At 37.4% G+C, this 25325-nt stretch overlaps 1 protein-coding gene across 4 annotated transcripts in view; it reads right to left on the bottom strand.

Annotated features, from left to right (window-relative positions):
- The window catches only part of PARD3B (par-3 family cell polarity regulator beta), a 1035628-nt gene that overhangs the window by 376099 nt on the left and 634204 nt on the right, over positions 1-25325 (bottom strand). For all 4 annotated transcript variants that reach the window (XM_073807366.1, XM_073807365.1, XM_019939073.3 and 1 more), the window contains one exon: positions 14579-14623. In XM_073807366.1, the coding sequence (XP_073663467.1) occupies positions 14579-14623 (45 nt within the window). The remainder of the gene's footprint in view (positions 1-14578; positions 14624-25325) is intronic.

Below are 25325 nucleotides of genomic sequence, written 5' to 3' on the forward strand. Positions count from 1 at the left end.
ACTAGTTGTCAGAACAAGATGTTTCCTGATAAACAACAGAGTATAATCAATAGACCATCATTAAAGGAATGTCTGAAGAGCATACTTCAGAAAGAAGGAAAATGATCCCAGAAGGAAGATCTGAGGTATAAGAAAGAATGGTAAGAAAAGAAATTGGTAAATACACAGGTGAGTTTGAAAAAATAATAGATACAGAAAACATTAAAATTAATATATAATATGTGAATCAAAAAATAAGAAAGAAAAAAATGGAACACAGTATAGAAATTGGGAGGGGGTAAGGAGAGCAAAAGTATTCTAAGTTCCTTATATTGTTTGGGAAAAGGATTAAGTATGAACTAATTTTAGATTTTATTAAGTATGCATGATAAAAGTGAAGTGTATAATTTTCAAATTAATATAAGAAAAAAGTGAGTTTAAAAACAAAATGAAGGGCTTCCCTGGTGTGCAGTAGTTAAGAATCTGCCTGCCAATGCACGAGACCTGGGTTCAAGCCCTGGTCTGGGAAGATCTCACATGCCGCGGAGCAACTAAGCTCATGAACCACAACTACTGAATCTGCGCTCTAGAGCCCGTGAGCCACAACTACTGAGCCTGCGCTCTAGAGCCTGGGAGCCACAACTACTGAGCCTGCGTGCCACAACTACTGAAGTCCCTGTGCCTAGAGCACGTGCTCCACAACAAAAGAAGCCACCGCAATGAGAAGCCCGCGCACCGCAATGAAGAGTAGCCCCCACTCGCCGTAACCAGAGAAAACCTGGGCACAGCAACGAAGACCCCACGCAGCCAAAAATAAAAAAAAAAACAAGAAAACAAAAAAACCCCCAAATGAAACAGGAATTCATTCTAAGAGGACAAGAAGTGACTCATGTATAAAATAATATGATAAACGTAAATCTAAGTATGCTAGTAATCTCAATACGTGCAAATGTGCCAAATATCCAGTTACAATTCAGATTGTCAGAACGAACACACACACAAAAAAATTGTAAGACAAGACACACATATAAAGACATGGGGAGTTTGAAAGTAAAAATATGCAAAAAGACATACAAGCAAAAGACTTAGCAAATACTGAGCAAAGGATGCCTACTCCGTGCCAGATACTGCTCCTGCACTGGGGCTCAAGGTCTCTGCCTGTGTGCAGCTCACGTTCTGTAGGTGAGGAGACAGACAGTACGTTAAACACACACACGTACACACACACACACCACAGACTGTGATAAGTGCTACTGGGAAGTGAACAGACTAAGTGACAGAAACTGACTTATTCTGCCTCTTTTAGATGGGGTGGTCAGGGAAGGTATATCTAAAGAAAGAACACTTGACCTAAGAACTGAATCAGAAGGAGTCAGCCACGTGAAGGTGAGGGAGATCATTCTGAGCAGAGGGAAGGCATGTGCAAAGGGCCCCAGAAGAGAACAAGTTGGCCTGCTGAACACAGAAAGCAGGTAACCCGGGCCAAGTGTCCTGAAGGAGAGGAGCAGTGGGAACAAAGTCAGCAAGGCAAGCAGGGAGATGAGGCTGGACTTGGGGCTTGTGGTCAGAAATGTGGATTATTTTCTATGAATGGTGGGACGCCATCGGAGGATTGTAAGCATTTGAGGACATGATTTGTGTCATGTTTGCCAGAGATCCCTTTGGCTCTTGTGAGGAGAATGGAATGGCAGAGAGTATGGGAGTTAAGAGGCTACTGAAGGTATGAGGTGATGGTGGCATGGGCAAGGGTAGGCAGGAAAGCTTTGGGTTGTGTTCCTGTGGGACAAACCTGATTTCCTACTGGATTAATGGGGTAGGTAAAGAAAGGTGAAAAATGAAGACTGACTCTGCATTTGTAAGAGACTGCTTTTCCAGGCTCACACAGAAGGGCACCATGGTATCTGCTATGTTTCCTTCTCTGATGAAGATGGCCTGTTAGAGGCATGTACTTCAAAATATAACTCAAGTTAAACTTGATGGAGAGAAATTCATAGTAAGAAACAGTTGAAGATTTGGACATTTCTTTGCTGAAGGAGCCAGTGTTCAACCAGAATTGAAGGCATCAGTCCATGGACAGAAAATGGGGCCCAGAGAGTGAGTATTATATAGTCCAAGGCCTCAGGGTGCACGTACTTTTCTCAAACCAAGATCTTCTGAGCTTTGCAAAAAAGCACAATGATGGAAACGATGGACATGCTGATGGAAACGTACAGAATTCATCACTGTTTCCCAGACCTCAGCAAACTGTGTCATAGGACTTCAGAATAATTTGCCAGGTTCACAAATCATTTTATAATGTTATTTCCTAATATTATTTAAAATCTCATACTTTTTCCACTAATATTTTAGTTTTTAAAATGTAACCCTATTATAAATAGAAAAATAGTACTTTACTAATACACGTTAATATAATATACTTTTGAAAAAGAAGAAGTGTTTGTCCATATAAATCACTTAAAATAGTTCATCAACTGCTAGGTCACTAGACCAACCGATAGTAACATTTTCTCTGAGCATAACAAGTAAAAAGCCTCCATCACCAGTTTGACACCAACATTTCTAAATACCTCTGACAACTCCCGGATGGCAATATCATGATACTTCACAAAACTATCTGCTTTTTTTCTCCCTCTTTCTTTGCAGTTGTTGTTTTCCTGGTTGAAAAGGCATGCACATTTACAAAAAACGGATTAGTTAATAAAAGCGTTTTTATTCAAAAGGTTACTTTCAACAGCTTTGTTCTATTTTGATGGGGTGGAATTTGTAAGTGGTTTTGTGTGTGTGTGTGGTTTCTAATTATCAACAGAGTGTTAATGAATTTGCATTTGCTTATTTTAGCAAGAAGAAGTAATCTAGGTTGCTTTAAGTTTTCTCTTTAACTTTTACATATTCATCACAAGCCCTCATTATAATTCTGCTTTTATTGGACACAGTTGGGCACCATGAACCTCTAAAAAGCATGAAGTGGGTGCCTTACTGAATAAATTTCAGACTACGTTCCTGCCCTCTAGGATACCAAAAATTGACAGGGGAGTTTAACATTCCCCAAATATGTTTTTCATTGGCACATTTTCCAGCAACCCATAAATGAGGTATCTCATGGTTAAGCCTCTCTCTATTCCCTTCCTCCCGAAATACTTTTGGGCCCCAAATAGGTTCCCAGCGTGACTCTGGGATTCAGCCTCTCATCTCCTTCCCAGAAACTATCCCTTTTCCTGTGGTTCTTCTGTGCATATTCTGTGCCAGTCCCCATGCTAAATCATCTCACGTGTACAACATTTCAATGATTAGATTCAGCATGTGAAATTTTAGTATGTTTGAAATGTTTTTACTTTTTTAAACCCATAAAGTTTTTCATTACTCAAACTGCACATAGATATCGTCTCAACATAAAAATTCAAATACTACAGATAAAGCAAAAGTCCCCCTTGACCCCCAACCTCATCTTCTTCCTCTAAGTAAGGCAGCCACTGTTAACTTTTTCTATGTATTTGCATTTATGTATAAGCACATGGTAGTTTCAGTGTTTGCATTCCTACTGTTGCTAGTGAACTGTGAATACCTTCGGGGCAGAATCCACAGTCCACACAACCTTGTATTTGTGGTACCTGGTCCAGGGTCCGGCACACAGTAAGCATTCAATAAATACTGGTTTAATAAAAGAGTTAACACTGGTTCCTGCCCTTTCATTCAGTAGATAACAGAGTTCTCCTGCCTATATGAGGAAAAGGTAGGCCTTGGGATTATTAATGGTCTAAGGGAGTCAAGACTATTGATCAAAGGAGATTTGAGAAGCAGCCTGTGCGGGTCCTTGGGGGCTAACTGGCTCTAGAGCAGAAGTATGAGCTAGGGCAGGAAAGGGTGAGAGAAGTTAAAAAGTATAAAACCAGAGCCTGGAGACACCTGAAGCTAAACAAGGCTAGATACCAGAGGAGACCTTGGTCTGAGGAAGCTGGGGAGGGTTTTTCAGGGAGGTGGGCCTTCAAAGAGTTCCGCTGGGGCCCTGAGGCATGAAAGAATAAGATATGGTCAGACAGCAGTGGTGAGTAGCTCTGTGAATTGGGAACAAGTGTGATGAGGCGGGGATGAGGTGGGGTGGAGGGCGACAGTGGCATGAGACAGGCTGCAAGGGCAGATCAAGACAAGGTGATAGAGGGCATGGTATGACTTGTTAAAGGTACTGAAATTTATCCCTGTCGATAAAGCCTAAATACAGGAACAAATGAACATTTTTTTAAGTAGGCAAAACCTTTCTTGAAATATACTAGTCTTTTAATGCTTCCCCCGCCTCAACCCAGCATTCACTTATGGAACTCACGTGTGTACACATACACAAGTTGTGTAAAGTCACACCGACATTATCAAAGCCAATATATTCTAAAATATTTCTCACCATTAGTTGGCATTGTTATACCTTTATCAGATATTAAACAAACAAAATTTATGCTTTCACATATTTTATGTTATTCAACACAGATCGGGCATTTATTATGTAAAAGCTGATCTTCAGGTGTCTCAGGCTGGGGTTTTTTTTTTTTTTTTTTTTTTTTTACATCTTTATTGGAGTATAATAGCTTTACAATGGTGTGTTAGTTTCTGCTTTATAACAAAGTGAATGTTATAGATATACGTATGTTCCCATATCTCTTCCCTCTTGCGTCTCCCTCCCTCCCACCCTCCCTATCCCACCCCTCTAGGTGGTCACAAAGCACCGAGCTGATCTCCCTGTGCTATGCGGCTGCTTCCCACTAGCTATCTACCTTACGTTTGGTAGTGTATATATGTCCATGCCACTCTCTCGCTTTGTCACAGCTTACCCTTCCCCCTCCCCATATCCTCAAGTCCATTCTCTAGTAGGTCTGTGTCTTTATTCCTGTCCTACCCCTAGGTTCTTCATGACATTTTTTTCCTTAAATTCCATATATATGTGTTAGCATACGGCATTTGTCTTTCTCTTTCTGACTTATTTCACTCTGTATGACAGACTCTAGGTCCATTCACCTCATTACAAATAGCTCAATTTCGTTTCTTTTTATGGCTGAGTAATATTCCAAACTTGTCCTTCCAACATCATATGTCGGCTGATATTTTGGTGAGAAAAGTTCAGAAGTAAAACACTGCTGGAATGTCTAAACAGCCAATCACTTAACACTGGCAACTAGATTATCCGTAGACGTTTAAAATAAAAGGTCCTGCAAGCAGGGAGCTATAACCTCTCTGGGTCATTGGAATCAGAGTGTCTCCGTTTTTTTCTCTCCACAACACATTTACACATAAAATACTTTCCTTAGAAGAGTGATTTAAAATTCCAGGTGTCAATTAAACCTTTCTAAAATAATTACATGGGAACCGAAAAGCTTTGTAGCCCCTGCCAAATCTACTCTCGATATAGGGCTGCCATCATTTAAAGCTAGTACGGGGCTTCCCTGGTGGTGCAGTGGTTAAGAATCCGCCTGCCAATGCTGGGGACACGGGTTCGAGTCCTGGTCCAGGAAGATCCCACATGCCGCAGAGCAAGTAAGCCCATGAGCCACAACTACCGAGCCTGAGCATCTAGAGCCCTTGCTCCGCAAAAAGAGAAGCCACCCGCGCACCGCAACGAAGAGTAGCCCCCGCTCGCCGCAACTAGAGAAGGCCCGCGCATAGCAACTAAGACCCAACGCAACCAAAAATAAATAAATAAAATAAATTAATTAAAAAAAAAAAAGCTAGTAGGTACAGAGTCCAACAATTTTACTGAAATAGTTTCATTGCAAGAAGTTTACTTAGGAGATCCTAATGCTAAATACAAAGGAAAGAGGACAGAATTGGGGCTCATAGCTTAACATTTATAGTTACTATGCTTTTGAGAATGTAATTTGTTTTTACCCATGATACCTTCAAGTCCATACAATAATATGCTGACCGATGGTGGCGTTTCTGTGTATTTTTAAGTCACTCGCTGTTTTCTGTGGCTCCTACTGTTGTCCCTCTCCAGTTGCACAGCGAGTCCAAAGCTGATTGCAGATAGCTCAGCCTACAGAAAAGCTTTAATGTCAAACATTCACTTTGTCCTTATCAACCATCATGCAGTCATTTAATAATATTTTTCACTGTAGACGTTCACTCTGGCATTTAGAAACGCTATTAGAATTGTCAGTTCCAAACCACTGTTTTCCAAATGTACAAGACACATATTCCCCATGGATGGTGAAGTTTGAGAGAGTTCAGCCACATTTGAAGAATTTGACATATATAGAAATAGGCTCGTCTCTTTATAAAATTACTTTTAATTTGTTCAAACAGTTAAAACTTTAGAAACTATACATTTTCTAAATCAATGCACACTTAAGCACAGTAAATTTTATCTCCAAAGATAAGCTGTTGAGCTCTGAATTATGAGACAGGATAATAAAAAATTTCATTGCTGAGAAATTTGTAATATCAATATCAATATATAAGGGCACAGGGGAAAAGTATGTACCGAATACACCGTATCAGCAAATGTCTATTGGAGCTCAGAACAGAATAATCTGTCCGGTACATTTATATTTAGGGGCAAAATAAATAAACACCATAATAAAAATATAAACTGTAATGAATAGCAACCATAAACAGATACAGACTTTGTGACAAAGTCTGTAATAAACTTTGAACAAAGTACATACTTTTTGTATATAGAAGCTTATTCAATTCTGGTGGGTTTCAACGAGAGAAGCTGAAAAGACAAAAGACCAGAGCTGTGCTAAATTATTCTTTCTGTTATCCATGCTGGGTTTGGGGAAATTTTGAGCATTTTAATGATAGTTTAGGTTATTAAATCAGGCAAAACTGGTAGCAATGGTGTTTGAATTCACAAAGCAAGAGGTTGCTGAAGTAGAAGTCAACAGGTCTGACCAGCTGGGCCTTTGGTGGGGGGTGATTTTCCCTGTCTAGGTATCAATCTACTCTTTAAAATAAGTTGGTTGTATCAGACATATATAACTATCCACTTAGTCCTAACTTTCTATAATTTCACCATAAATAGAGAATTGAAAATATAACTGCAAAAGATAAGAACATTTTGTTCAGGGGAAAACTGTAGCTCATTTGCAACTCAACCCTTGAATGCAGTGAATATGTGCATGTGCAGGTGTAAATATATTGTTTCGTAGTATCCCATCCAATTTTGCTTCAATGACTTAAACACATCCCAACATGGGCTACCTATTATCTATAGTGTTTCTTATTTTCTTGACCAGCCTATTGACCAACCGTACAATGCCGTTATGTACAGACTTTGACATCATCAAGAAAATTGAGACCATTAACATCCTTAATTTCTTACCCCCTCTACCTACAAATTTATCTGTACTACATGCAGCCCTGCCACTTTCCCTTCAATCTTGGCTCATCCTCTTCAAAGCCAACTGCTATAAAACTATACTCTTAATCATATCCCTGTAAAAATGTCTTCTTTCCTCGTTCTTCATTCTCTTACAAATGTCTCTTTCTTCTCAGTCAACAAACTTGGTCCTGTGTTTCTCATTAACATGAAATAGAATACCACCACCAACAAAAGACAACTTCTCTTCTCTACATACATCTCTCTTTTCTTCTCTTAATATTAAGCTTCTGGAAAGATCATCTATCCTTGTTTCCACCTCCCATTCCTCCTCAAGCCACTTCCTTTTGATCCTGCTCTTCTGTTTCCTGTCCAGCAGAAATGATTACCCATGGCCATTTCTCGGTTTCCAAACCCAGTAAAATGTAAGCATCTTCTCAAAACTTGTAACCTTGGGACCGTTTCCTCCAGGAAAATCTTCATCTCCTCATCCTTCAGAGATAGGATCTCTTTACAAAAAATAATTCATCCAGGCCACCACTGAGTCATAACTGGCCCAAGCCTTTTTTCTATTTACCAAAGAGTGAGAATTGATTCTCTTGGCAACTGCAAAGCCATCTAAACAAACTAGGTGCATCACTCCTGACACCCTTAGTCATCTCCCAAGATGTGAGCCCTTTGGTCATCTACTCCTTCCTGTGCTGTAGCCTTACACCACTCTGTCCATCTCCTTGTGACTCACCGTCCCACTCTGCCCTCCAGCCCAGAATCCTCCACCTTGCCTCCTCGAATCTCCACTATCCTCCCATGGTTGACACAATGCTGTTCACTTCCAACCCCTTCTCTGAAAATTCCCCTTCCTTTTAGCCTTCATTGAAATCTAGCTCTCCACCAAGAAATCTGCTTCTCCTGCAGCCCTCTCATTTGAAGCTCTTCTTTCCCAGGGTTGGGAGGGGGCTCAGCTATCTCCTTATTTCACATTTCCATGTTCAGGTACATTGTTTCTCTACCCTTATATAAAATCCTGACTCTTTCAGAGCTAACGCTATCCTGCCAACTTCCTTCTACTCCTCTTATCATTCCTTCTATCACCTTCACTCTCACATCATTAATACATGAACACTGCCACATAGCTTATGGGTTCCCTCTCTGCCTACTCTATTTTCATCTTATCACTGTTGTTATCAAAGGTACTTGCCTCAAGAAACCATTGGCCCAAGGAGGATAAGAGACACAGGCAGAAAACCTGGACCTGAACTACAGGTTAGAGCCAAGCCTGGCCAAACACTTCTGAGATCGGCAAGTACCAGCCCACCTGAAGATATGTGATCAAGAAATAAGTGTTAACTCTTGGTTTTTTTATGTAGCATGGTTATAGCAAGAGTTGACTGATACACTGATAATCAAATTGGATCTTCTCTCTCACTTACCCACTAAGTTTGATTAAAAAACAAAAAAAACAAAAAAAAAAAAAACAAAAAAAAACACACAAAAAAAACAAAACAAAAAAAACAAACAAACAACAAAATTGAAGGCTTTATTCTCTAAATACTTCATACTTTTCTTTCCTTAATTTCATCACTTAAATTTATGCCCACATCATCTCTTATCTGGACTATTGCAGTGGTCTTTTAACTATTCTTGCCTTTAAAAAAAAAAATCCTTTCAAGTCCCCACAACCAGAGTGGTATCACTAGACTATAAAACTGACCACTCCCCTCCTTTAATCTGTTTAGATTCTCTGAGCCTGTAGGATAAAATTCACATTCTTTCATTTGGTAGGCGTTCCCCATGATCTAATCTCTGCCTTCTTGCTTAACCTCCTAGCATGTCACTCTCCCCTTTGCACTCCTGCCATGTTGAACTGTTTACAGTTTCTGGAACACACCATGAAGTTTCATGTTTTCACAACTTTCCATGTGCCTGGAAAGTGTTAGCTCAGTGACCTTTTCTATTCCTCAAACTTCTATTTATCTTTCAGATGCTGCTATGGAAGCACTTCTTTTCTGACACATGTCACTTTGTATCTCCAGCGCTTAAAACTTAATACCTGTTACAGAGTGGGTATTTAATAGACATGAGTGGAACAGAAATAATTTTGAAAGTTGATTTATAAAAAAATGTAGTATCTATTTACTCACAAAATTTAGAAATGCACACACCTACACCATATTTGAATAGTAAATAAACTTATCTCACGATATATTTCTTTCTAATTTGATTTGATTCTTTGAAATTTAGAGGATAGCTTAATCACTAACATTTTGCAATATAGGAGACACGAAGGTTGCTTCATAATCAAGTTTCTATAGAAAGAATCCTAGATGTATCATTAATTTTTTTCTAATGAAAACATCCTGAATCCCATGGAAATGTAAGCCAAGGCTGAAGCATGTGGGAAATGCATACTTTTTTTGTGTCTAAAGCTATAGTTATCCAACATAACACATGACAGAAGCTTAGACAATACCCAATAAAAATGTTTGTCCAAATAGATAACCGTGCAGTATTACCTTAACCAACTGATGAGGAAAGAAACAGAGTTCAAATCCACTACCCACTTACTCTATGATTTTAGTTCCTCATCAACAGTAACAATGAAAAGTCCTAAAAAACAGTAATTCAATTAGAAGACTCAGATATGAAAAGTGATCATGGTTGGTGCTCCAAAAATTAAATGCATATTTTAACTTAGATATTCTATAAAAGTATGGAACACTAAGACTCAACAAAAGTTATAAAATGTCATTTAATGATCCATTACTCTTAAAGTGACTATCAAATCACCTTACGTTTTACCTTTTCTTTTGCAAAGATTCAGCAATTTCTTTAGCTACATTCGAACATTCTAGATATGACGTTTACACACAATGCATCTCTTTATTTATTTATTTGGCTGTGCCGTGTAGCATGCAGGATCTTGTTCCCCGACCAGGGATCGAACCTGTGCCCCCGGCATTAGGAGCGCAGAGTCTTAACCACTGGACTGCCCGGGAAGTCCCTACACACAATGCACTTAAAGCAGAATGTATGTTCTGTCAAGTTAGCAACTTGCATACTAAGCTCTCAGCCTTTGCTGTAAGACACGTATCACATGCACATTTCCTATAACTTATGTATAATACGTGTACATCACATGCATATTTTTTTCGTACATCTCTTGGCCCACACATTCACGTGCACATGCATGCAGAGAAACAAAGGCACAAATGATCAGATTTGATGTTCTTCTCCTGCTCACTGAATTACCATAGAGAAATTACACCTACTGTGTTCCTGGTTTAGCTAGTTGAGGTTATAAAAGGTAAGTAATGATTTATAGAATATCTTGATATGTGTGTCATGCCTTCCAACTAGACTGTGTCTTACTCCTACATTCTTCTCAGTTCCTGAGATTGTGAGGTGTTAGGCACATGCTGGTGGAATATAAAGTGTCCAAATTCATGGGCTCTGCCACATCGCATCTGGGTTTCTATCCTAACCCTAAGAGTTATCAACTGGGAGAACAAGGACTTATGCCTTGAGCTTCAGCTTCTTCATTAGCAAAATGTGTTGAGATACCAACCGTACTTAGTGGCTGCAAGGCACCTCAGCTGGAGAGATGTCCCCCTAGATTGTTAATGGATACTTGCTCATTAATTGATAAACTCGTCTCAGAAAAGGTCTGGACTTACTGCCAACCATTACTTTTACAGACTTGCCTGTTTTACAGTTATATAGACAGGTGTTTGAGACTATAAGAAATTTAAGTAGAAATAGGAAAGCTTTCTAGTCCATTTTGCTAATTAACATGTCAGAGCTCATAAAGAAGGACTCATCATCCGCTTTCTTCAGTACTGCATCATCTTAAAGAGCTGGGTCAGCAAAGATCTCTGTAGACAGTCAATACATATTAAAACCATTCTAAGCAATAAATCAAAACAAAAAAAATATGATGGCATGTTTTAAAAAAGTAAAATTTATAAGTCCTTTCTGTCTGAATGCTGAGGGGCATTAAACTATTGGCTTAAGTGTCAGTTCAGTACATAGGGAAAAAAAGGACTCCTTCTTGGACATACTTTATGAGTCTGTGTATAGCTAAAATTAAAGCATAATGTAAAAAAAAAAAAGGCTATGACAAATCTGATGTCATTTTTCTCTGGATTCTAATGTTTCCTCAGAATATTTGTCATTTTAAAAAATGGTTTTATTGTTTAAAATATACATTTTGCTGAAGTTATTTCCCCTGTGCATTGCTAGGATTTGAGTTTTGTCAGAATTCAATTAGTGAGATGGTTAGGGAAAAAGGTGAAAGACAGTTTTTTGGTTTTTCAAGGCTCTCTGAAACTTATGAATTTTTTTTTTTTAAAGGAGCCAAACAAAAAGCATTTTGCTCCTAACTTCTCTATGATCGGTCTCACCATCCCATAAACATTAATACCTCTTATATGTGGAAGAGGACCCCATAAGATTATAAACAGGAGTACCAGCCTGCCATTTTCCTTGCCAAGGTATGAGATGCAATGTACTGCCAGGCGTAGCCCGTGAGATAGATTATTAGAGAAATCTCAAGAATACTGGATTGATTCCAGCAGAGGTGAGGGAATACTACATTTTGGGCCAAAAATGTTAGAAAGATTTATCTTACCTAAGACTTTGATTTGATCTGAGCTCTGAGGAATCAACCATTTAAAGAATAAGCCAAGGAAATGGTGCCAAAAATATTGTCACAAATTTGGGAAGTACCCAAGCCAGACCAACAGATGGAACTTGGCATGAAATGGCTCTCTACACACTAAGTAGCTGACTCAGAAGAAATTTTAACTCAGATGAATTTATTAAAATGTTGAATATCATCCTAAATAAGAGGATGGATGATAGATTTAGGTCAGCACATAAAATTTAATTTAACTTCCTGATGGTCTTGGATAGTGGGAAAGGGGCCCACATTTCTATGATTAAAAAGAGACAGAGGGAGATACTCTTTCTTCTTAGCAAAAGAGATACCACTTTTTCACCTGAAAATTCTGGAGAAAGGATTTGGGGAAGAGAAAGGTGAAACAAAAAAGAAGCTGACATTGGCGAGATAAGTACGAATGATCAGGGCACGTTGCACATTACAATCCAAACTCGCACTTGCTTAGTGGTCTAGGCTGTAGCAGATGGAGACTATAGTTCTATATTAGGTGAATGTTAAAAATGACTGAACAGGTTGCCAGAATCAAAAGGACCCTTAATTCTCTTTCACTGTCGTCACTACCAAAGCCTAATGGGAAAATGCTCTACCCAGTGTAGCCCACACAAGGAGCTGCACTTCATGGGAGGGATGGGTTCTTGAGGAGCATTATAATTCAAGACCTTAATAGCATCTTTTTCTTTCATGCTGCTTTTTATTTTCTCAGTACTGTCTCTAACGTTTCATAGAGTGCTCTCATTTAAGTCTAGAGCTCACAATTTGAGGTGACTGGTTAGCCCTCTTCACTGTGTTTTATCGTATGCCACTTTGGCTCCAAAGTTATCAACTTTCTGGCTGTTTTCAGCGTTTGCCCCGGTTCCACAAAAAGCCAATGAAAAATTTGATGATGTTGTGATAGAATATAAAAGTACTTAAAATATAAGAATAGTGAATAGTGTAATAATAGTTCATTAGTAACAAAAATCTTATTTAAAACATCTGATGTATTTCAACAGTTTGATTCATGGGATATGAAGACCATTAGTATTATTTCTATTACCAGCTAAAATAACTCTGCCATGTGAACCTTACAGTTAACCTGACTGACAGCTTTAAAATTATGCCATTTTTAACATTTTTCTTTTAATTTGGAAGATTATTTCAATTTTTATGTTTAGAGTACTTCTTTCCTAATATCTTTATTTCACACTACATAAAAACATATCATTAAAATTTACCTAAAATACTATACCAATATACCAAGATAATGTTTGCCTTTAAAAACAGTGACAATAATTTTTGCTTACTGGCTAACAGTAATTTGTTTGGAAATGAAGTAAGATTAGAGTAAGATTCGATTTCCCAGAAAAAGCCAGAAAGTTTATTATGTGTTTTCAAAAACCAAATTGATACACATTCTAAAAAAAATGCTTCTACTTCTTACCTTGAAGCCCATCCCAGTATGTAAATAGGTTTTTATCTTCAAGTATTAATATGTGTAAGAGAGCTAAGGACAAGAAGTACCAGGCATGGGAACAAGCAGCGTGTGGCAATTTATCACTCCCTCAGAAATCTTTTCTTTCACAGTGATCTAACCTCTTAGGCTTTTTATTAGGAGGGGCAGAAAAGAAAACATCTAAGAGTTGTGAACTAGACCTTCCCTGCTGTTATCACTAGTGAATCTGGAGAAAGAAGAAAAGGAAAAAAAATCATAATCTTGTCCTGGAACATGATGGAAGTAATGAGGCATCAAGGCCACTTACTGCTGAGAACATAATTGGCCCATAAACACAGGAGATGCTTGGTGATGGGAACGACTTCTTTGTTTCAGAAACGAAGGGCTGCCAACAAATCATAACCCTCCTGTTGTTTGGAGTGGCATTTCTAAGAGTAAAATGGATAGTTTCCCCCCAAATAATGCACCCTTACAAGAAAAGGATTACTGCTGTATTTACTAGCTTAGTAGCTTTAAGTGTTTTCAACTAATGTGAACAAATGATGCTGAAGAAAGGGCAAAGGAACAGAAGGTAGGTCATTTGGCAATGAAGGAAAAGCTTGGATTTTAGACCTGAAGGTATATCACACAAAACAGAGGAAGAGCCTAGAGACCCTCAGAGTCCTGGTGGACTTCCTAGGGCACCTCCAGGGAGCTCATTCATGAGTCTAAAGAAAGAGAATACAGTCATCTCAGGCCCAGTCCCCTGTGATGACAGGCAAAAAAATGATTCTTTTTTGAGAAGGAAGAAATGGCCACGTTTTTCTTTTTCTGGAATTCTTTGTCCTGTCACTTTAATGTGAGAGTCATCATGGAAAATAATTTCAAACTTTCTTGGGTTTTCTTTGTAATTTTTTGTTATTCTAAGTGTTCAGCTGGCATACAGGTTAAAGATTTGGGGTTTTATAATTATTTTTTGGGAAACCTTTCTTCCTCCTTCTCAAACATTTCAGTCAGCATACATTATGCCACTATACAACACATGGCCAAGCAATAATTCACCTTTGTGGAAGTCGGAGGCATCTCGGGTATTAATTAGCAAGTCTTTAAGTGATGAGAGGATGGAAACAGGTTCCATCTGCTACTCAAACCCAGCCAGAGATTTCCAGGAAGGAGAATATAAAGTCAGTTACAAGGAATTTCTTACCCGATTTGTGTCCAGCCAATGAATGGACTTTGCTTTCATCTGGCACTGCAAAGAAATTAAAGAGACAAGGATCAGACCTGCTTGTAAATCAGCCATTTTTTTGAACAATAAATTAATATAGATTTGTAATAAGTGAAATCTTTTACTGGCAAAGATTTGAGAAAACATCTTCCCCAGCCTGCCTGGGGCACCTCAATTCTATTAATTTAAAGACAGTTATGAAGAAATATATGTACATTAAACCTTCTGTGAATAGAATTTCATTCCTTTAAAAATTTCTAGGGCTTCCCTGGTGGCGCAGTGGTTGGGAGTCCGCCTGCTGATGCAGGGGACATGGGTTCGTGCCCCGGTCCGGGAGGATCCCACATGCCGCGGAACGGCTGGGCCCGTGAGCCATGGCCGCTGAGCCTGCACGTCCAGAGCCTGTGCTCCGCAACGGGAGAGGCCACAACAGTGAGAGGCCCGCGTACCGCAAAAAAAAAAAAAAAAAAAAAAATTCTAATACTTTCAGTTCTTTTAACTGGGCTGTTGTTTCTGTATCCACAAAACCAGAAAAACTCAAGAATCTAGAGCTGTATAATATATAGTAAAACTCTTTGAGCATGACAGCAATATATCTAATCCCCAAGGATCAGACTTCTATATCTGGACAAAATGGAGCAAAAGGGAACAAACTTACAATTCCTCCTGAAAAAAAATTTCTAAAATAGACAAAACACGAAACAATGGCATTCAAGAGATTAGACATCAGGCAACAGAGGACAGTGACCCTTGAGAGGTGGAAAACAGGTGGGGTGACTCCTGCCATTGCTCCAGCTTACTGTCTAGAGAAAGTTTCCAGGTTGCGGTGCAGGAAGGGGAACACGGGCAGAGCCCAGGGATATTCCAGCCTGAGGACATGAAGCTGGAGGCCCAGGGAAACCAAAGCAGAGTTTAGGTCAGAGAATTGGAGAGAAGACAGGTATACAGAAATCTTTCTGAGATCTGCAAAGGATCCCCTCAGGTATTTAATTAATTGCTGATGATCACATGCATGTGAGGAAACTACCCAAGACCTGGGACAGAACCGCCCCAAAGGGGAAAGAGCACAGCGTCCAAAGTTTACACAAGGTTGGGAATAAAGTTCCTATTCCCAATACCCAGAGTGAAAAACTTCAAAATTCAGGGGCATCCATTAGAATAGGAAGAAGAATCTTGCTTCAGCAGTGGATAAAATTTTAGATGAACACAGCTCTGATGAAATGGATATGATTTTGAAAGCCACAAATTACCAAGGCTTATATAGGAAGAAAGAGATCATCTAACAGCCCTATAGTTTGTTTTTTAATCGATTTGTATTGAAAGTTAAAAACTTTCCCAGAAAGAAAACTCTAAACCCAGCTGATTTCCTGATGAATTCTACCAAACATTTAAGGAAGAAATAATACCAGTTCTACAGAAATTCTTTCAGAAAATTTAGAGGAGGGAATATTTCCCAACTCATTCTATGAGGCTACCATTACCTTGATGTTAATATCAAGCAAAGACGTTACATGAAAGCTACTAACCAGTATCTCTCATGAACAAAGAGGCCAAGTTCTAAATCCTTAAGCAACTCTGCATGGTTTATCACTTCAATATTCAACAACAGCTGTTCAATATTCACCATATACATATAACTGATTCATTTTGTTGTGAAGCTGAAACTAACATACCATTGTAAAGCAATTATACTCCAATAAAGATGTTAAAATAAAAAAAATATTCACCATATGTCATTGTCTACATTAGTCTCTAAAACTCTGGTGGCTCAAGGGTAGAAGCAAGGTGAGTGGAACTCTGCCAACAAGGAGGACCTCTTCCATTTTCCCAAATATGAGATTGGTCTCAGAGTAATAAGCTCCTCCTTCCTTTACCTACAACATTCAGTCATATTTCATTGACCCAGTTATTATACAAAAATCTTCCTAAGTCTTCCCACACCCACCTAGCACTCCTTTCCTAAGCTATTTCTTTATTTTCTAGACAAGAGCACTACATGTTTGTGATTTTCCTGGTATTAACTGCTTAAAAATCTTGTTGGACTTTTCTTTGTGTTTCCAGTTGGAGATGTCAATCCATACGTATCAGCCTCCAATTGTGGGCCAAATTCTGTCTTTCCCAGGTCTGAAAAAATATACAGTGGAATCTATAGTACAAATGAAAAAATATTGGAAAACAATGATGGTGACTAAAAAAATAATACTAGAAGCTAATACTGAGCACTTGTAATATACAAGTTCTACCCTATACTCTTTACAGCTATTAATTCATTTAATGCTCACAGTAACCTGTAAAGATAGCTATTATTATCTTTACAGATAAAGAAACTGCAGCATATCTTGTAAGCGGAGGAGCCAGAGCTTAAACATGGCACTTTTAATCACTCTACTATACTTGTGATGAATCATAGAAGAGTTGTTATATTTTTCAGATTATTGATAACATGAATTAAATGTAAGAAAACACTTGACAAACACCCGTATGTTAGAACACTATTACCCTTTTAATTTGAATATGTTATTAATAGAAATCTTTCTATGTTGACCAATATGAACAAGTGTTAGCTATAAATTTGTTTAACATGTTCAGAAATCTACAGTTCTAATAGGTTCAAGCTGAAATAATTCATCCCCATTACACAGATAAGAAATCATCTGTCTGAGTTAAAATCTTGACTTAGATACTTACTGGTTACCTGCAATTTACTTTAACTTTCTGTGCCTCAATCTCATCATATATAAAATGAGGTTGATATTGCTTTCCCCGTAGGTTTAGAGTGAAGATTATTTGTGTAAGTTTATGCAAAATACTTAGAAGATCACATAGTAAGTGCTTAATAAATATTAGTTATTAGATCATTAATGATAAACTAAATAGAGTTAATTTACATTAGATGTTACAGAATAACATGATAGCTAATAATGGGACAGATGTGGATTGAATTCAAGATTTATCAGGCAAGTTACTAAGCTCCTTTAAACCTTAGTTTCCCCATGTGAAAAATGAGATACAAACACTGTACAAGGAGTTGTGAGAACTGAATGAAATAAATTTTAAAAAGCACTTAGCACAGTTCCAGGTACATGTTTCTCAATAAATGAAAACTTTTGATAAATGGAAACTGAGAGCGGTAAAGGTTGTGAATTTAATGATGGCGGTGGTGCTTATGATTTCACTTGCCTAGGATTATAAAGGAATAGGCAGGGCACAAGGTACTTTCAATTGCTATCTCAGGGATAATCCAATACCCACAGCAGGTTTTACCTCCCGGTTTACATGGCTCCCAGTTCATCTTGTAGTGGAAGAAAGGCAAAGGAAATATGGTATTCAGACTACATACATGATTTTATTTTGTGCAGTTATTCTGAAAAAGGAATTCACACAAGGGTAGGATCTTATTTTTTGTTTTTGTCTTTTTTTTTTTTTTAACAGACATAAGTTATCCCATTAAATCTAAGTCAATTTAAGTACTACAAATTCCCTTGCCATGTTAGGTTGAACATGGTAACTTAACTTTTTGGCTGAATACTACCTACTATTTTTAGTAGGAATACTAATTATTTTAATTGACAATTTGAAATTCTTTAGAACACTACCAAACTATTACAATAAACAGTGTAGAACATCCAAATGGGTGATGGGCATAAAAATTAGGGGTCTTTCTCCAAAATATTCACTGACACAGATGTCTATCTTGAGGACAGAAGATAAATGAATAAACATCATAGAAAATAGAGGGAACTGTAATGACTTAATTAATAGAATACATTCTACTTAAAAGGTTAAATAGGGAACAATCATCTTTTATGCACATGCTTAGTGCTGGGAAGTGATTTAAATAACAGTAGCAAGTGAGAAAATGAGGTAAAATTATACACACCACCAACCTTTTTAAAAATATGACAAGTGTTATAATTAATACTCAACTTCTTTTATAACTCACATTACCTTAAAGCTACTATAAAGTTTCCTCTCAGGGCTGGAGCTTAAGTCTAGTCATTTCCTGCATATTATTTAGATAGCACAGCAGTTGCAACAGTAGCAATATTAATACGATAGCTATGTCATTTTAAACAAAGAGCTTATTTACAAGAGGTTGAAAATGAGTGAGCCCGGTGTGAGAAAGGTCTATCATTCCAAAATGGTAAGTAAGGTACCAAAAGTGTCAAGTAAGAGAGGGTTGATGGAGCAGGAACCAAAATTTCTTGTTCTGGTTCTAATGACAGATTGTTTTCTCTTCCTTTCTTTCTTCTCCCCACCTCTCCCTCCCTCTCCCCTTTCCTCCTCCCTCCCTCCCTCCCCCCTCCCTTCCTTCCCTCTTCCCTTCCCTACCTACCTACCTACCTACCTACCTTCTTTCCTTCCTTCCTCCCTCCCTCCCCCCTCCCTTCCTTCCCTCTTCCCTTCACTACCTACCTACCTACCTACCTTCTTTCCTTCCTTCCTTCCTTCCTTCCAGTTTCTACAGCATATTATATTCCCTTTCTTATCCTTCAGTTTCCAAAGATTGGTACTATTTGCTCTTGATTACTTTAAAGAGTTATTATAGTAATTGAAGAGGTATTAGGGAAATGTTGAGTCCTTCTGAAGATGAAATTCACAGACATTTTTTATTACATTCTTAGAGGGCACTGTGGACTTGTCCCTCCTGAGATTTCTCTAGATTTATTTAGATAATGGGATTTCTATTAAGCTCCTGCTTCCTGGCATTCAACTCAAGATCAATGGACACTATTTGATTTAATTACTATAAGGTTTTTCGTAAGGAGGACACTCTTTGGTTTGGATGTTTGTTAATTTCCTGCTTCGTCCTCTGGTTCAGGAAAACTTGCTCAGGAAACACAGCACCCTGTGGGCCTATGTTTCCAGTTATTTTGGTTATAGACCTTTGAAGTTAATCAAAGGTCTACGAACTACCCAACACTAGTGGAAACTTTTTAAAAGGTGTGGATAAACACACAGTATCTTTTGGCTTAATTTCAACGAGGTTCATTGTTAGAGTTGAGAGAAACCATAAAGAAAGAAAATACAGGAAGAAAATCTGTGAAAAATATGGTACTCCGAGAACTTATTAGTGGCAGACATTAAAGTGCATATACTACTTACATATATTGGCTTCCTGGTAGGATATATTTATATTAATATAGTGATCACTTAAAGGTTTTATTCTTTTGTCAAGCCTTCTTATACTCTTCAAATGCATTCTCACTGGAGGAAAATAATCCCCTTGCTTATTGATAGCATTTGATATGAATTTTACAAGTGATTATTAGGGACTTCACTTGCTTAATAAAACTTTGAAGAACAGTGGCAGATTTGGTGAGTTAATGGGCCCCATAGGCTCTTCTTATGCTGACAGAAGATGGTATATTGCTAACATGCACAAATCTCTTCAGATAAAAATTGCCACCAGGTAGTTATTCTTTTTGAGAATGCCAACACTACGTCACGAATGGGGAATATGCAAATGTGTTCAGATTCCCACTACTTCATATTGAGATACTCTGATGCAAAGCAGCATTCTAAAACATGATGCAATGCTGGTCTTTCACATAGACAGCTCTATCTCATTTAACTTCTGATTTTCCTGTCTTTGGCATGATAGAGACTGCAGTTTTGAAGATGATGATTGGCACAATAAAAATCTATCTTCTAATGAGGCCATAAACACTTCTCTTTGGATAGTTTACTAGGAAACTAAATATCAAATAATTCCTTAATGCTTAATAAACTTGTTTCTAAAAGTTGTTCCTTCAGAATTTAAAAAAAATTGATGTACTTGCCAATAGTAAGAATCAATTTTCTTCTCTTTTAGCAGATCAGTTTCCATACCACTGATTGATTTCCAGAATTTCTAAGGAACACAAACCTGTTTCAAGTTGTAAATTAAGTTCCTGCCTTAGCAACCACGAACTATTACTGCATTAATTTATAGTGTTTTCTTATGTCAGTGACTATTTGGCATACTGCTACTCCTTAGGGAGACTTTTTGAGTTTTCAGCGCTATAAATTCTTATGTGTTGAAAAATTCTTCCATCTCTTGGAAAAAAAGCGAAATACAAAAACAAAATAAGGCTTTTGCTGAAAAAGGGGCTAGGTGATCAGTACAATATAATGACATAAATGTTTATCTCACCATCTCCCCCAAAGCACCCTGTTCATCCCTGGACGTGTTGCTGCTCTGACAATACGCTAATCAGAACAGCTGAAGTTTTCTTCTAATGTTACAGAGCATCTTCCAGCCAGGCTGCCACAGGACAAAAATGAGGGACCCATTCCCTCATCATTATCCAGCTATTCATATGTTCACAGCTTTTCAGTGATATCCTCAGAATTCCTTTTTTTTTTTTGGCCACGCAGCATCTTAGTTCCCAGACCAGGGATCGAACCTGGGCCCCTTGCAGTGGAAGCACAGAGTCCTAACCACTAGACCGCCAGGGAATTCCCTTTCTTTCTCCATGAATCTTAGGAGAGCTTCAATCTAAAGTTAGGAAAATCCAATACTTTCCTTATGTTCTTATACTATTGTCTTTATCTCATTAAAAAGCATTGGAAAACCCAAAACATGCCTTCATAAATTCATTGATTCATTTGTCTTGAATCTACTCAATAAGCACTTTCTTTCTGAAAAGAATCAGACACTCAAGCCTGGGGTTTAATGAGGAGATACAAATAAATAATGTATTGATACAATGTAATGTAATAAATAGTATAATAAAGGAAGAAGGATATGTGTTAGGGATATAGTAGACAGTCACACAGACACGAGGATTCACAAAAATAATAAAGGTTTCTGGTGACTGAGTACTTGAACCAATACACCTGGGACACTTTTTGTTCATGGCAAGGGAGCAGCATTGTAAGAGTGAAAGAGCTCAAGCTTAGCTGTTACAGGGACCTGGATTCTGACACTAATTCCATGTGTGACCGTGGACTAATTACTTAGTCTTTTTCAATCTTACTGAACTTATTTGTAAAATGTAGATAATGCCCCCTACCACAGAGTATGAGACAACCTAGAGGATATAAAAACTTATCTTGGAATCTAGCAGAAGCAAGTGCTTAAAGATGGATTATACCTGCCTTTCACACACCACCACTTCTGCTAGGTGCTCTGCACTCTATCACATCAGAAGTATGTTTTTGAACAGGCCGTGCAACTTCATGCATCTGTACAATAGTATACACATGGCACATGGAATTTCTTCTGAGTTACAATGAAAATTCATCCATTCTCCTGCTAGGCAAACATGCTTTAAGACCCCATTCAAATGTCATCTTCTCCAGGTCATCTTCTCATGTCTCCAGGCTGAGCTTCAGGACCAAAGTAATTTGTAAATATCTCAATTATTTGTGTATGGGTCTGTTTCACATTAAACATGAGCACCTTAAGGAAGGGATATGTCTTGTTTTTCCTTGTTAGCCTGGAATCATGCCCACCCCCTCGTAAGTACTCATTAATGTTTGCTGAGTGAATGAATGCAACATTTGAATGAGTAAAGAAAGGAAGCAGCAATTTGGATACATCCATTCAGAAAAATGTTCTAGACCAATGAATGTGAAAGATATTCATTGTGGCATACATATGGTTCTATGAATGTTGTAACAAAAATGTGTATAAACCTAGTAAAATTCTTGTGGTGCAATTTGCAGATACTCTCCTGGCAAGGAAAGGGTGACTGGAAGAAGGTGACTGGAATTCGAACCTGGGATAGGTCTAAATAAAGACCACAACATGGTAGAACTGTTCGTTACAAATATAAACTCACTTATATTTTGAGTAGTGAACTGTAGAAAAAAATATAATTGGTAGTCTAGTCACAACTCACTGTGTATCTCTAATAAGTAGGTTATTAGTGTTTATGAATTTACTTTTGGGCTTGCTGGCACTCATCTCACTGTTGTTCCCCACATGGTAATGACACTTGAAAGAGCAACTCATTCTGTGTACAGAAAATATCACATTACATTAACAACAATACTGAATACTTGGTACAGAGGGCACTTCTTTCAGTACACAAATGTTATGAGTTTTCAAAGCTGTAAATAGAGTAAATAGATGTCTTGTTTTTACATCACCATTTCAGACAAAAACAAAAAGAAAACCCACTAACTTTAAAAACTGCTGCTACAAAGTATTGAAACATTAAAATATTTATAACATATGTGTAAGATATAACAGACAAAAGTAAAGCAAACACTGTGTATCAACCAATGGGTTTGAGAAAAGAATATAAGTTTACTCAATTTCATTCCTTTCCCTCCTTACTCAGAGGTAACCACAATCCTGAATTTTGTACTGTATCATTTTCTTGCTTTTCTTTAAAATTTTACCACAAATTTGTCCCCAAATAACATTTTTAAAATTTGTATCTTTCATTAAATGATACTGGATTTTGTCACATACTTTGCTGTGTATACTGATGTGATCATGCAATTTTTATTTTTCAGTCTGTTAATATGTGACTTACAAATGTTTGATTGATTTCAAATTTTAAACCAATTTTGCATTCCCAGGACAAACTCTACTTGGTCATAATCTTTTTTATACATAGTTGAGTTCAACTTGCTAAATTTTAAAAAAGAATTTTATACCAATTTATGAAGAATGTCAATCTAAAGTTTTCTTTCTTCCATGTCCTTGTCTGGCTTTGGTAATGCCAGCTTCATAGAATGAGTTGGGAAAGCATTCCGTCCTCTTTATTTATCTGGAAGTGTTTCTGTAGAATTCCTACTATTTCCTCCTATAGAATTCACCAATAAAGCCATTTGGACCTAGAGTTTTCTTTGTGGGAAAGTATTTCACTATAATTCAATTTCTTTAATAGCTATAGGGATATTCCGACTATTTCCCCTTGGATGAGTTTGTTTGTCTCTCGCAAGTTTTGTCCATTTAAGTTGTCAAATTTATTGTTCATGATATTGCCTTAAAATTCTTTTAATATTTGTAGAATTTATAGTGATGTCCCCTCTCTCAATCCTAACAATGTTCATGTATCTTGTCTTATTTTATTTTGATCAGTCTGGTTAGTGGTTTATCATTTTTATTGACCTTCTTAAAAAACTAGATCTTAATTTAATTTCTCAAATTTTTTCTATCGATTTGTATTCTGTTTTTTATTATTTCCCTTCTACTGCTTAATTTGGTTTCAATTTTATTGAACCCTCTTTATTTTCTTAACATGAAACCTGGCTGAGGTCATTGATTTGAGAACTTTCTCTAATATAGTTTAATTCTATAAATTATTCTCTTACTGGCATCCCACAATGTTTTTTAATCACACAAATGTTGATATGTACTGTTTTCATTTTCATTCAATTAAAATACTTCCTAATTTCCCTCTTAGTATTTTCCTGATCCATGTGTTATTGAGAAGTTCTTTATTTTCCAAATATTTGTAGGTTTGCCAGCGTTCTGTTTTTGAATTTCATTTTAATTCCACTGTAGTAAGAGGGAATATAAGTTGCATGACTTGAATTCTTTAAACATTTTTTTGTGTGTTCAGGAATTCATTGAGATACCTGGATCTGGCTTTCTAGATTTCATTAAATTTGGAAAATTTGTGGCCACTATTTCTTCATATATTTTTTCTCTGTTCACCCTTCTCTCTCATTTGAGCAATCCAATCACACATACTTCAGGCCACCTTGAAGCTGCTCCTCAGGTCACTGTTCTTTGCTCATTTCTGTGTCTTTTTTCTTGCTGTGTTTCAGTTTGTATAGTTCTACTGCTGTGTATTCACATTCACTTATCTTGTTTTCTGCTATTGTCTAATCTGCTATTAATTCCATCCAGGGTTTTTTTCATCTCAGACATTCAACTTTTCATTTCCAGAGGACAGATTTTTTTACATCTTCCATACCTCCACTTAACATGTTTAATTTTCTTCTAGGCTTTTGAATATATGGAACACAAACATAATAATTTTTTAATGTGTTTGTCTGCTAATTCTAATGTCTGTACCACTTCTAGTTTTAATGATTGATTTTTCTCATTATGTGTCATATTTCCATACTTCTTGGCAAGGATGATAATCTTTTATTGGGTGCTAGATACTGTGAATTTTACCCTTGTTGGGTGCTCGGTATTTTTACATTCTTATAAATATTTTTTCTCTCTTCGGGATATAGTTGAGTTACTTTAAAAGATTTAATCCTTTTGGGCTTTGCTTTTAAGATGTGTCAGTCAGGACTACAGCAGCATTTACCCTAGGCTGATGATGCCCTACTGCAGAAGAAGTGCCTTTGTGCACACCTTATCCAATGTCCTGTGGATTTTAAGGTTTTCGCAATCTTGTTGGTGGGAACAGGTACCATTCCTAGTCCTGTGTGAGCTCTGGGTACTGTTTCCTGGATCCTTTCGGGACTTATTTTCTCAGCCTTGGTAGTTTCCTCACATACATGCTCTGATGAGTGCTCTGTGTATAATACCCAAGAGAGATTCTCTATATAGTTCTGGAGTTCACTCTCTATGCAGATCTCTCTTCGCTGGTACTCTCCAAACTCTAACCATCTTGCTTTCCCTGGAGTCTCAGCCCTATCTCCTTAATTCAGGTATTTAAAAATGTAATGTGAATCTTGTAACAAGTTTCACAATACAGTACTATTTAATTTCTCTGAAATATGTTGCAAGATAATTCTAATATTTAATAAATTAAAATATCTTGTCCTTATAACCACAGCTTCCTAAATCACAGAACCAGTGGCCCTAAGACTACTTGAGTAA

The sequence above is a fragment of the Tursiops truncatus genome, chromosome 7, assembly GCF_011762595.2.
Source record: "Tursiops truncatus isolate mTurTru1 chromosome 7, mTurTru1.mat.Y, whole genome shotgun sequence".
In the NCBI taxonomy this organism is placed as follows: Eukaryota; Metazoa; Chordata; class Mammalia; order Artiodactyla; family Delphinidae; genus Tursiops; species Tursiops truncatus.